Source organism: Anoplophora glabripennis, unplaced genomic scaffold (genome assembly GCF_000390285.2).
Source record: "Anoplophora glabripennis isolate ALB-LARVAE unplaced genomic scaffold, Agla_2.0 scaffold12, whole genome shotgun sequence".
Classification (NCBI taxonomy): domain Eukaryota; kingdom Metazoa; phylum Arthropoda; class Insecta; order Coleoptera; family Cerambycidae; genus Anoplophora; species Anoplophora glabripennis.
Window position 1 is genome coordinate 2,481,697 of NW_019416512.1, and position 15,062 is coordinate 2,496,758.

Genomic DNA, 15,062 nt, shown 5'->3' on the forward strand with positions numbered 1-15,062 from the left:
AAATTGAAATATCTCACAAACTGTAAGTCCTAGGTATGCAGAACCTTTAATAAAGTTCACCTATTTTTTTACGGTGCTTTCAAAAATGCAGTAAAATACAGGGTGTTCCATTTAAAAAAACATAACTTTGATATGGTACGCTTTTCCTGGACACCCTGTATATTTCAAAATATTTTTAAAATATAGCCGTAATCAACCTACACATACCCACATAAACAGGTTTCTGTAACATTTGCCGTTTGGTCACTAGCGACCGAGGCGTTACTGGTGGCCCACCCTGTATATTCCTACGACGCGGGGTGGTTTCCTTGCTTGCTCTTTAGGGAACTGAGGTGGTATCTGTGGTGGGTAGTCCTCCTAATATCAAAAAGTGTCTTGTCTCACAATAGCTGTCAACTAAGCGAGGTTATGTCTCTCTACTCCACTAACAGAATCACGGAGCGTGGTGATAGTAGAACGAGCTCAGCAGGGTGGGAAGGCAGGATGTCCAATCGTATAACTGTCAACGAAAACTCCCCCAAGATCGCGGTGTTATAACCTATGACCATGCCCGTCTGTCGTACTTCCAAAATCTTATGTTTTCCAAATAATCGTGATATTAAGACGATGAGGGACCGGCTCAAATAAGCCTAAAAAGTAGATTAATATTTCGATGTGAATATTTTTGAATTCCCAAACCATCACAGAAAATTATACAAAGAACAATTCTTACCCAACTAAGTGAGCTTCTCCTCGTGAAATAAAATCCAGCACAGCTGCTTACGGGATAAACCCTATATAAATATTATTAACAAAATCCAACTTCCACGTTGATTAACTTTCCAAAAGTTACACAGTTGTTAATAATATCTTCAAGAAGTATGGAATATGAAATTTAGACAATGTTCACGTGACTTTGATTTATTTGTTTTTACAGAGCAAATTGAATCGTTTCACTATACCCTGGTCATCTATTTGAAACTATTATATTATGATATAAACAAAGTAATATGAAAAGTTATGAATATATACACAAATAATAGTAATTGATAATTAATTTTGAAATGAATTAAGTATATTGCAATTGATAAAATAAATTAATAAGTAATTGTAGACATAATTTAATAATTTGTAAATATTTCTATATTAATATTTTTGAAAACCGTAACACATTCTTTCAACGAACTTAATTTGTATGTTGAATTGTAGTACATACAATTTATGACATACCACAAGGTTCTCTCCTTGGCCCCAGACCTTTCTAATGAATATATCAATGACTTACTCAATATTTAAGTGTTTTAAATTAAATTAAGAATGCTCCTTATAGCTCGCCTTAATTTATCCACATTTGTCCAAGATTGTAAGAGTTATGGGTTCCTAACTGTTCTTTTTTTTTTTTGTTGCAGATTGTGCTACTATGTCGCGGCTCGACCCGCGCCGGTAACCATCGTGAATGACCGCCATCTTCAGCAGCAGCGCCGCAACAGGCAGCATGGACATCAAGCACGAGATGATCTACCGTGACGATGATGTGTTGCTGGTGAAGACCGAGCCGCAGCTTCACTCGCCATGCCAGCCGGCCAGCGGCAACGGCATCACCAACCTGCTCGGCTCATCCAACCTGTGCGCCGCCCCCAACGGTCTAGTCACCACGCTGGCCGGCAGCTCGGCGCTATCCTCCGCCAACGGCCTGGTGGCCGTCGCCTCGAACAACGGACTCGGTGCCGGTGGACCTTTCAGCGGCTTCGGCGTGACGGGCGTCGCGGTCACGCCCAACAAGCGGCCGCGGACCGACGATTGGCTCAGTTCGCCCAGTTCGGGGACGATTAGTGTTAGTGCTCCGCCGCTCACCCCCTCGCCGGGGCCCCCCTCGCAGCCCTACACTGTTATAAGTAATGGATATTCGTCCCCCATGTCGTCCGGTAGCTACGACCCCTACAGTCCCAACGGAAAAATCGGTAAGTAAAAGAAAGATCAAATAAATAGTGGAGTTATAATTAGTTTCTTAAACTGCACATTAATTCTTGTTTATTTACGCCGCCACTGATCGGAGCTACCCGGAATTAGCGTAGTAAGTTGTATCAGTGCACTCAACACATCAGGTCTGCCAGTTGTTATCTTTTTAAAACTGTTAGAGAGAATGGAAAATAATTTAGTAAAACAGATTGTTTTTGTATGGTTTGGCGACGTGTTATTTTTAAGTCACCGTATTTGTTTCAGCGTCGAATATTAAAAAAGACATTCTATTATTTTAAGAAAAAATAAACAAATGTTTATATATATTTTTATATATTTATAAAACTAATTATTTTTGGCGTACATAATAAAAGAAATTATAAAAATACTAACGTTCAGTGTTGATTGAAGACATTTTCTTTTAATATTTAATTCGCGAATCTCGGTGTCACTAACACCTTACATTGACCTAAATTATCTAACTATACTACTGTCACTATGTAAAATAGATGGAGACGCATTTAGGAAAGTAAAAACCGGTTATATTAAACACTTACAAAATTCTAAATAAAATACTCCTTTTTCTTAAACAGCAAATTCAGCAACCAATCGGTGCTAGACATATTAAATTAGTCTAGAGTAAACAAAACAGGCACAAAATGAAACCGTGAGCAGTTTTTATTTAAGGAGAATACGATCCTGTTCCGACCACTTGACTTCACACCTGGTATGATACGACGGCATGGTAAAGGGGTAAAAAACATACTGTCACGTTAATTCGGCGAAACGGGAATGGTCGAATAGGTCACCACCGCTTGATTTTGTAACATTTTTATTTTACAAGTGATTAAAAATGTTTCCATTGGCATCTGGCATTCTTTAATTCTTTAAAATTACTGTAGAAAATCATGATACTATTAAAACCGAACTAAAGTATAAAAATATTGCCTCTCTTATTGTAGAAATCGTATTAAATAGTCGATTATAGAAATGCTTTACCAGAAAATCACTGATAAGTCGAAGGTAGAGTAAATTATCAAAAGAAAATCAAACGCATTGTTTTTGTCACTGGTTCATGTGCTTTCAGTTTACTATACAAAATAGAAGAAAAAGTATAGGGAACTTTTTTTGGAGCGGCCAAAAAAATTTCTGGAATTCTGACTTTAATGGCCTATTGGGCTCCGATGATATGTGGTATACCACATAAGTTTTAGAAAAAAATCATGGATCATAGTTCCACTATGTCAATATAGTATATGTATACGAGTATACACGTAAAATTTCCCCCCTTCTATCTAGATAAAAATGGTAAAGAAGGGAATTTTCTTAAGATCTCAAAGAAATATATGAAAAAACAATTTAATCCTCTCTTTTTTATAATTATAGTAATATATACATGTCATACAATTCCCAGAACCCTCACAGTGGATAAAATCAAGATTGCCATGGAACCATTACGTATTTATACTTTCCCACTATTAAATTTACTAAACAGATTTTTAAACATTTCATTAAGAAAAACATACTGTAACATAAAATGCGTTTTTTAATAATACCATTGTATTCTAGACAAAGGACACGTTTTTTTAATGTTTTTCTTGTGACGAGAAAAGTATACGATCCACAAGGAGTTGTGATTCGACCTTCATTTAGCTCTTTCCATGGGAATTTACGAAAGATGAAGTAAACAAAGTACAATATAATAATTTGTATGATATTGTCTTGTAAGTTCAACAGTGAAAAATGTACGCGGGTATTGGTTCCATGGCAATCGTGACCATCAATAAATAAACCAAAATATTGTGAAAACAAAAAACAGAATAATTAAAAAACCACAAATATAATTCATTTACGAAAAAAAATCTTGAGATAGAAGAAAATTTTCTAAAATTTCCAACTATATAAAGAAAAAAAGATAAGGGCGTATATAATGTGCCACTTCATTCTACGAAGGGGGTTATAATTTTTTTTTGTAACTTATGGTTCTAATTTTTTTCCTTAATTTAGTTACTGCAAGAATATTCTTTATTCTGTTCTTCATTTTGTTCTTTATGAAAATGATTTTACCGCTTCATATCACATTTGTTCCTCAAACTTGAATTATTCTCGGTAAAATAAAAGAGACATACAGCGTAGTAAAAAAGTTCTGCATAAAATTCATATTTTTGTTAAACAATTTTTTTTCGAAAAACGGTGAGACCCGTCGATTTTTATTTGATCTAAGGCACCTTGTTATGTGGAAAAATTTTTTTTTTCGATAATCGACTTACGGCAGCGATGATATGATTTTTTTTTTTTAATGATAACGCATATTTTTTTCGTTCGAAATTGATGACAGTGATAATTATCTAAACAACGGTGGGAAAATTTCGATGTCTTACATAACCATTTTTTTTAGAAAAATGCACCTTAAGTTCTTGAATGCAATAATTTGCTGTTTACGGATCAAATGCATTAGAAAAAAATTTATCCGGCAGAAAGCATTTCAGATAACTTAAGTTGCAACTGGTGTTATGTAATATTTGCGGAATTACTCATCAGATATTGTCAGGATCCTGATTAAACTGCAAAATTTAGAACCAAGTTCAACCGCACAAAATCCAAATAGTATGTAGCAAATTAAGGTCGACTTTTTGTCTTCGAGTTTGCCGATAAATTCCCCAAAAAAAAAAGATCCAAAGAAATGTTTACTTGAAAGGAGTAGATTACCTGAAATATTGAAGACTAAAAATCAGTACCGATTTAACATTCTTTGGTGAAATCGTTTAATTCGAAATGGCAAAACTTAGTGAACGCGAAAGAATTGATATTTTGAGGATGATTGGTTTCGGCGATAAGTTACGAACCCATCAAGAAGCTTGCCAATTATTTAATGCAACGTACCCTGACAGACCACCAATTACGCAATCTACGGTTAGTAGGGTACTGGCAAGGTTTGAGGAAACTGGTAGTGTGAAAGATGCTCCTCGTGCGGGTCGTCCTAGAGTAGATGATGAAACTAGATTGAATATCCTGGTGGAGCTCCAGGACAACCCTCATTCTAGTACAAGGTCGATTGCATTGAACAATGATATTTCACATGTAACTGTGGTGAACTTTCTCAAAAAAGAGAAATTTCACCCCTATAAGGGTCACTTGATACATGCATTGACTGAGGACGACCCAGACCGCCGTCTCCACTTTTGTGAAGATTTAATGCATCGATGTAACGGAGACCCCGACTTCCTCAAGAACATAATTTTTTCTGACGAGGCTACTTTTTATCTTAATGGATCGGTGCATCGACATAACTGCCGGTATTGGTCTCAGGAAAACCCGCACTGGGTGCAAGAAGTAGATCATCAGCACCCCCGAAAGGTGAACGTTTGGGCGGGAATAATAGGGCGTCGTATTTTAGGCCCGTATTTTTTCGAGGAAAATTTAACTGCTGCTCGCTATTTGGATTTCCTGCGGTTCGATTTGGTCCCAAGCTTAGCAGAGTTATTCCCGAACAACGAGGATCCTGATATTCCTGAGGAAAGAATTTGGTTTCAGCAGGATGGTGCACCGCCCCATTATGGAGTGCAAGTACGGGAGTACTTGAATAACACGTTTACTGGCCGGTGGATCGGGCGACGCGGAACAATCGAGTGGCCTCCGCGTTCGCCTGATTTAACACCTCTAGACTTTTTTTTGTGGGGCTATTTGAAATCGCGTGTGTACACAAACAGGCCAGGTGATTTGGAAGAACTTAAAAACCGTATTCGTTTTGAAATAAATCAAATCGACCCAGGAATGCTTGAACGAAGTGTAGACGACGTTTACACACGCTTAGGACAATGCCAAATGGTACAGGGTGGGCAATTCGAACAATTTCGCTAGACTTACACAAACATTAGTGTAATTTTACTCGTTTGAAATGTAATTTTGTCAACTTTGTCCTTTCAGAGCCATTAATAGTGTAAGTAGACAATTATCACTTATAAGAACTTAAGGTGCATTTTTCTAAAAAAAAATTGTTATGTAAGACATAGAAATTTTCACATCGTTATTTAGATAATTATCACTGTCATCAATTTCGAACGAAAAAAATATGCGGTCATTTAAAAAAAAAATTATGTCATCGCTGCCGTAAGTGATTATCGAAAAAAAAAATTTTCGCATAACAAGGTGCCCTGGATCAAATAAAAATCGACGGGTCTCACCGTTTTTCGAAAAAAAAAATTGTTTAACGAAAATATGAATTTTATGCAGAACTTTTTTACCACGCTGTATAGTAGGTTAAATTCAATGTTTATTATTTAAAGTACATATTTTATAGTCATCCAGATCTGTACTAAAAATATACTCTATCGTGCGACCTAACTTACAACGCTACCGAAATGGGGCAAAGATATGTTGTAACCGATAGAATTCTCAACCTCCCGGACTATCCGTAATGAAGACGCCGACGTTTATCTCTGTCACATTTTCCAGTCGCATGGATCCGACTCCTGACATCCTGTCCTGAGAAAGCTGGCAACGGGCCCGGCTTGATTTACCGCCGTCGGTTATTACGGTCTCTAATAAAAATTTCAGCTAATTCCCGATCTGTGTGGGAAAATTAAAATTTATAATTCGCCACGGTGCGACTTCCCGCCATCAGAATAGCCCCTTAGTTACGCAGGTCGTCGCATTTTTCGTTTTTGCTGCAGTGTGGCGTCGTGCTCTTTTAACTTTTGTTGCCCGGGATGCCCTCAAAATGAAGGTACGGACTGGTACGAAGCTTGTTCGGTGTCAAAAGAATGTCAGCTTTACCATAAATAACAGATAAAAAAAGTGCTGCAGATGTTTTTATACGGATTCGCCAGAAAACTGGAAAGTCATTGAAATTTAGGAATTACTAAATTTATTTAACAGTCGAGGAATTTGTTTCATAAATATCAGGGAAAGAAAAATTGAAAACGTTTTTTTGGGAGCAATTAGTAATTTTATAAAATTAAATGTAGTTATTTCTCATGAACTCCAAATATATGAAAAAATAAAATACTTAATTGTAGTCACAGACATTGTAGATTTTTAAAATAAAGGAAAAGAGAGTCAAGTAATATTTTCAAGCTGACAACATTAGATAGTGACTGAAAATAAGTTCCGGGAGCATATTATTTGTAGGGGTGGTTTTTATTACAATTGTAGCGTAAGATCAAATAATTATACTGAGGAAATGGCATAATTTCGTTTTTGCAACTTTCTACACATTTAAGGAAAAATATCTTCTTAATTTTTTCATACTTATTTATTTACATGCAAACAGTTTAAAAAATGGAACCGACCCCATCGTTAATTCTATCGTTTATTATTTTTAAATGTTAAAATAGTAAACAAGTGTTCTTTTTTTTTAATTTCATCACGCGAATTTGTCCATTTCGTCAGAATGATTACAATTGTTTGTGAAGTCGCTGGGTATCAGCAATATCCCAATCGTGAAAAAAACGTGTTATTGTAGCAAATTCCTTGGTTGGCTGGACGTTGAGCAACGCCTAGTGAACCGCGACCGGCTATAATTAAAAATCGACTTAAACAAAGAAAGGATGTCCCAAAAAACGAACAACATACAACCAAAAACAGTTGTCCTTCGCATGCTGTTGACAATGTAATTAACATAATTTAGCTATCACTTCGTAGCAGTTTTAGCTTCCGTTTTGCGTCAGTTTAAAAATTAATTAAGATTTCGCAACACAGAATGGGTACGTTATTATGTATTTGGCTATAACAATTAGTTGTCCGCAGACATAATACAAATCGTTTTTGTTGAATTTTTTCGTCAAAATTGGTATCAACAAAAAAAAACAAAAGTGAATATCATTCTACATTTCAAAAATTTGCTAATAAGTAGAGCTGGGGGTTTTCGTCGGCTAGTCATAGGCGTGTTCGTCGTAAACAAATAAATAAACGGATAGGTATAAACGAGGGGGTAACCACTCTACCAAAAAATGTACACGTATTGCGGAGAGTGGTTACCCCCTCGGGTATAAATAAAAATAATTAAATGTGCATACTTTATCAGCGAATGGTCGTTTTTTACCCCTTATCTCGTTCTATATTATTAGGATATTAAAACATGTATACACGAAGCAAACGCGTAGCCAGTAACTGCCGTTAATACCGGTTTCGTATGGTGCGCTGTAGCGAAAGGCCGACGCGACGGCTATGATCATCCGACCGAGTTCCGAGCTTTACTAATAAGTCTGTATGATTTGATTATCGTGAACTGAGATGATTCAAGGGCGTAGATTCATGGGCGTAATCATCGTTTTTAGAGCCGTATTTCTGTGTCATTGACTGAAATTGTCACAAAAATAGTAGTATGTTCGGAAACAGCAGAGTAAGTTACATAGAAAGAATAACAGAAAAATCCTTGTACATTTTTCGGTAGTTTTTTTATTTTTAAATAATCGGATTTTAATTTTTACATTAGATTAAATAATTAGGTATGCTATAATGTAATATCTAGGAAATATTACTATCTAAGAAATTAACTATATCTGTATAACTTTATTATGTAAAAGTAACACTACTACTACTACTCTTTGGGAAAAATGAGAAAAAAATTTGGTTACTTTTAAGTGCCTTCATTGATGTAGAAGCAATCCATTTTAAATTTTTCAACTGTTTTGCACAAAGGATATTTTTCCGACGTGACAAATAAGTAAAAATATTCCCATTAGGACCTAGAAATCTGTAAAAATACGGTGGCAAGTCGTGGCAGTAATACTAAAATGAGTATGATCTGTTTTTCTTGCTATAATATTGAATAAACTGTTTTACTAAAATTTCATTATTAATTGAAAAGTTAAGTGTCACAAAAAACCAATTGCAAGATTTTTCTAATTGGTTCAAGTGCTCAGTACGAAATAATAGAAATAATATACAGGATAAACTTTTACGAAGGGACACGAAATAATAGGAATTTTTTAATTCTGACTTTAAGAGTTTTCATCTCGGTCTTCATAGTCTAAAGGTTATAGTTAAAATAAGTTTTGCTGAAAATTCAAAGACCACAGTCATTCTGTACTAGCCTAAGTTGCCTTAATTTACAATTGCCAAATACATAGTACTATTCTACAATGAATGCTAATGCGAACTATACAACTAATTTCGTTAAGAACTCTATACAAGGTTAATCAAAAGTATGGAAACCCACAAACATTTCAGCGGGAACGCATTTTTGGGATAAATGGTGCGGACAAAAGTCTCAGTATTTTTCACGGCGCATCCGATGGTAACCTTGACTTTGATATGACCTTGAAGTCTAGGTTCAAGGTCATATCAAGATCAAACCGGTTTTTTTAATGGCGACCCATCTTTTCGACCTCGGAAATGGAAAGAGCAGAAAATTCTGCATCCAAATATGACATTGACCGCGACCTCAAGGTCAATGGTCAAGGTCAGTTCAAGGTCAAATGTTGATAGTGACAGTATTTGAGTAGATACCTGATGGTACTCCTTAATTATGTCCTGTTTGAATAAATATAAAAAAAAACATTATACCTACATTTTATTTTTAAAATTCCGATTTTTACAGATTGATAACATTTTCAAAAACTGATTTAAAGGGTGCATAATGACCTTTTTGCATTTCTCTTTGCTATCTCTTTTTTAAATTCTTCTCCCTCGTATGCGTGCAGCTTAGAGTGAATACTACTACGTACAAGTCGTTATTTACCACACCTACTATAAAAATCAACTATAATAATTACGTCGTGACTGTAAACACACCATTTTAATGATAATGATGCATGCGTGGACCGTTTTGCAACGCGAACCGTGTTGTGGCACAACTTAAGTTCTCACCGGATGGGTCGACTTCCTTCAAACAAACTCGCCATTAAGAACCTGTTGGGATATCCATGGTTCTATTTCGAAAACCGAAATCGCCACGGTCGTTCTCACGATTCGGTGCGGAGAGAAATCGGGACGCGAAATGAATTTCGCGTAATAGGTTTTTCGTGTGTGTACTAATAAATACATCGTTGTTAGAGTTCGATAATAGCCATTTGGGAGTACAGGAAGAACAAATGAAACGTACCTTAACGTGTTTGTTTTTAATGCTATATCATACGAACGTGAAATATTTTGTTTGCTACGTTTCGTTACGTCCCGGCCACCTTCAGGTTTAAATCGTTTTGAATTAAAAAATTTTAAGACAAAACTCCTCATTTTGAAACTTCCAGTAAGAACGACATCATTTTAAGAGAATCCTATGAAATATAGAAAAAGGTAAATTGTACTTCGTCTCTAAGTACAGTTTCTATTTTATGTAAGTATATTGTAGAAAATAAGGCAGGAATTTGATGGACTCTTTCAACTACGTAATAAGTTTTAATGTGCACTAAACTCGTCAAGTTTGACGGTAGGTACTACATTGATTATTATTTTTTTTAAAACGGATACAAAATGTTCCTAGGTACTAATTTTTGTATTTTAATTAACATAACATTAATAATTATCAAACTAAAAAAAAATTGACGTGAGTATTTATCATAATGTGCATATAAAAACACAGTTTTGATAAAAGAATCCATTAGATTTTTATTTTTGGAGTAATTGGGAAAAAATAGAGTCCTTTTTAATTCTGTATAATTTTTTCTTAATTTTCCTTCCAACTATTTTCGGCCATTAAGCCATCTTCAGGGAAGTACTACGACAATCCTTGGGAAAGAATAACTTTATAAAGTTTTAATAAATAATAAAGTAATTTGTTCAAATATAAAATATCAGCAAATTATAGAACCTTTGAAGTCATTATTAACAGATTAGGCCAGGAAAATAAGCTGGGAAATGACCTTTTCGCGACTTTTTGTTTCGGCAAGCTGAATTTATCACTCTAGATGCTAAATATCATGCACAATAACATATTAGTTTCCACAGTCATAAAAATGGGGGGAAGATTGTTTACAGGGTGGTTAATTGTATAATTTTTACGTATTTTCACGTTTTTCGTTTATAACTTTTTTCCGTTCATTTACACGAGAAAACAGTAAATTACTTTATTTCTTCTTCTTCAAAAGACCTACAAAACTAGCCCTCGAGCGTCAAAAAATATTGATTCGATCAAAAGTTATAAACAGAAGAAGTTTATTTATGACTTTTGAATTAAACATTTATAAACTGCGTTATTATTAGTTATTAAGGTAAGTTGAATAGTTTACAAGTTATGGCCTTATAAACAAATTAACTAATTATTAGTCTGGACGATCCCGAGCAACATCCACAATCGCACTGATTTTTTTCAAGGTAGATTTCATAATAATACGTTGAAATCTATCATTTTTTTTTAATTTCAAATTTGCAACCTGGAATTTGTTTTATTTTTAGCCTTAGTTGCAAAATGAAATATTCGACGCACGAGCGTGATATAGTTATATATTATTACATATTCGGAAAGCTTATGAAAAGAGATTTAAGTAAAACAAAAATCGTCAAGATTCGTTGAAAAACAATGGAGTTACAGACTGTCAAAGTTGACGGTTAAACAAATTAGGTTGGTAGCGGCAAAAAAAATACTGTCATAACCGGCAACCCGAGTACTTTCCCAGGTAAAAATATTTTATTTGTAGAAGTATGTTTTGGGCATAAGAAATATTGTCAAAAGTCAGTGGGTCGCTTGTTTTTCGGCGAGCCGTGGCGCGGCAGAAGGCTGGGGGAAGCGAACGACAGCGTGTCCGAAGAAAATGACGATAATATTCATAGTCTTGCCGTTAAATAAAGGAAATTCGCTTGAAAATAATATTTGTTGTTTTTCAACGAATCTTGACGATTTTTTTTAACTTAAAGCTCTTTTCATAAGCTTTCCGAATATGTAATAATATACAGGGCTGGAAAATCCACATGGTACATCTGCCTTTACATGAGAGCGACAAAGTAAAATAAATAAGTCCGTGTGATAGACAAGGATGGCTATAGTGAAGACGTTTCATAATCTGAATAGTCACCGCCCGTTTCGGGTTAGAAGTGGGACTGACTATTCAGATTATGAAACGTCTTCAATGTAACCATCCTTGTATATCGCACGGATTTCTATGACTTACTTTATCGCTCTCACATAACGGCCGATGTACCATGATGACTTTCCGAACCTGTATAACTATATCACGCTCGTGCGTCGTATATTTCATTTTGCAACTAAGGTTAAAAATAAAACAAATTCCAGGTTGCAAATTTGAAATTAAAAAAAAAAATGATAGATTTCAACGTATTATTATGAAATCTACCATGAAAAAATCAGTGTGATTGTGGAAGTTCCTCGGGCTCGTCCAGACTAATAATTAGTTAATTTGTTTATAAGGCCATAACTTGTAAACTATTCAACTTACCGATTCCAGATTTCGTGCGAGTTATTAGTGATAAGGAATGAGAGGATGCGATGCGAAAACGTTCTGGTAATAATAACGCAGTTTATAAATGTTTAATTTAAAAATCATAAATAAACTTCTTCTGTTTATAACTTTTGATCTAATCAATATTTTTGACACTCGAGGGCTAGTTTTGTAGGTCTTTTGAAGACGAAAAAAATACTTTACTGTTTTCTCGTGGAAAGGAACGGAAAAAGTTATAACCGAAAAACGTGAATTTACGTATAAATTAAACAATTAACCACCCAGTAAACAATCTTCCCCCCATTTTTATAACTGTGGAGACTAATATGTTATTGTACATAATATTTAGCATCTATAGTGATAAATTCAGCTTGCCGAAACAAAAAGTCCTATCAAACTCTATATTTCCTGGACTAAGATTGAGGACAAACAATAAATATACATATTTTTGTTTAATCAATACACAAAATAACTTTAAAAGTGCTCTTTATTATTCGCAATCATAGTTGGTTCATCCATTAAAATTAAAAATTATTCTTTAATTTGCAGTCCATAGCTTACTCTGTTTGGGAAAAACAGAAATGGTAAAACCTTTAATATTAATTTTACAAGTTACAGAAAGAGGGTGCAGAATCCAGATCTTAAAAATTTTTGTCAAATTTGACACAAGAAAAACCTAAAAGTTGATAATTGGAAATTAATTCCAATCATTTATGATTTAATAGATTTTCAAGATTCATCTTTATAAAAAGAAACAAATTAAATACGTAAGTATGTTTTTTACAAGGGTGTTTGTCCGACAGTCACTATAAATATAACACACCGTTTTGGAAATTTGAGTATCTTCAGCCGTTTTTAAGAAAAACGCACCCTCAAGATACGTTGTTGACTCGTAGTCTTCCTGGGGGCCCGAAGACCTTGGGTCAGGACAAATAATTTTATATGAACGTTGACAGTTGACGTAACGTTTATTTATCTGTTTCCTAGGTACAATTAAGTATTACTTGCACTTAAGCTGATAGACACAACAACTTAGTACATATTTAAAGTCGAGATAACAATTACAAAATTCGTTAAAATAATTAATAACGATCCAAAATTCAACAAAATAAAAATGAAATGAAATGTTCACCCTGTACGTTACTGACCGTTCAGCTTCTGTTCCACCCACTGTCGAACTAGTATGCGTCCAACGTTTTCCCAAATCGGAACCCGACGTATTTTCCTGACAGTGATCGATCTGACGAGGCGTCCGCAGCCTCCAGAGTCGCAGGCAGCCGTGAACCTCCTACCGATTTTTGCGATCCTAGCGGGCGTGGGATTGAATGGGAAATCTAGGTCACATGAGAGCGGGACCAAGGTCGTCGCAGGAACCGCAGGGTTGTAAAGGAACCTACCCGCCCGCCGCTCGGAATTAACGGCGTTTCCGGGACAATGAGAGCATCCGGTTTCCGGCCTGGATCTGGCCGGGTTGAGCAGGATTTATTTACCAACTACCCGGTATTCCGTTGTGCCGCAGGGTCATTATCACGCTGATTAGGAGCTTTCCTTTAGGACGACGCGACGCGACTGTAGGGAGATGGCGTGTCTTTTCATATGCGCTAGTAAAGTATCTTTGGGTCGCACCCTTTGCGCCACATCGTGCTTATTTTTTAAATTTTGATTATAGTCCTGTAACCAGGGGGGTCCCAATTGCCTCCTTCATTTAGATGGAGTTACCAAAGGGTTTTTTTTGTATTTTGAGCTACAGAACACGAATTTTTTGTGTAGAAGTTTGCCCGGATGTCTATAAGTTTTTTATTAACAAAAAACTTGCAAAATACTGAGAACTTAGTTTTTGGCAAAATAAAAAGTATTTTCTTTTTCTTTGACCCATTTTTAAAAGAAAATGTCTGGGTGCAATTTTTTTGTTAAACGTTAAACATTAACAATTTAATGAAAATTTGCAATATTACAATAATTAAAATTAAAATTTTTGCGACAAATAATGTAAAGATCTGATTTAATTAAGCTGTTCATCTTGTAACATGAACGTTAATAATTCTACATCTCCAGTGCAATTTTGAAGCGCGACTACAAACAAGTTTTAAAAATAAATGACAATTGTATAAAACAAAATGCATTCAAAAAGGCGCGGAAAATTTGAAATATCAAAGATATAATGTTTGCATTATTAATTCTAATTTGCTTTGTAAACATTATTATACGATTTATATGAAAAAAAATTAGCGAAATTATATTAGTTTTATTTATAAACGATAATAAAAAAGTTTATACTTATATTAAAAGCGTAACATCGTATAATTTAGATGTTTTTATAATTATTATTTTTTAAATAATGATTTTAGTTATTGTAATATTACAAATTTTCATTAAATTGTTAATGTTTCGTTCAGTTTTCATCGTTTCTTTGGTCTAGAAATGAAGAGTACGCGTCAAGATCGTGTATTAAACGCCTGTAAGAACGCAACCGCTCTCTTACATACATGGCAGCGCACCCTTCTGAACGCTCAATCGCTATTTGTTTATAGTTTGAAATAACAGTGGAAAAAACAAATTTTCACACTGCAATTACTCATAATTTGTAGTATTTAACGTGAACTTTCAAACGCCATCAGCAGAATTACGAAATACCTATTCAATCAAAAGTTATTAACAATTGAAAATCGCAAAATTCGCATTTTTCAAGTTTTTAACGACGTTTATCTCGAAAACTATGCGTTTAACAAAAAAATTGCAAGTGACATTTTCTTCTTAAAACAAGAAATTACTTTTTATTTTGCCAAA

The 15,062-nt window shown here is 34.7% G+C and overlaps 1 protein-coding gene across 2 annotated transcripts in view; it reads left to right on the forward strand.

Annotated features, from left to right (window-relative positions):
* The window catches only part of LOC108903233 (ecdysone receptor), a 521,233-nt gene that overhangs the window by 315,762 nt on the left and 190,409 nt on the right, over nt 1-15,062 (forward strand). For both annotated transcript variants that reach the window (XM_018705334.2, XM_018705342.2), the window contains exon 4: nt 1,389-1,940. In XM_018705334.2, coding sequence (XP_018560850.1) covers nt 1,436-1,940 — 505 coding nt within the window. In that variant the 5' untranslated portion in view covers nt 1,389-1,435. The remainder of the gene's footprint in view (nt 1-1,388; nt 1,941-15,062) is intronic.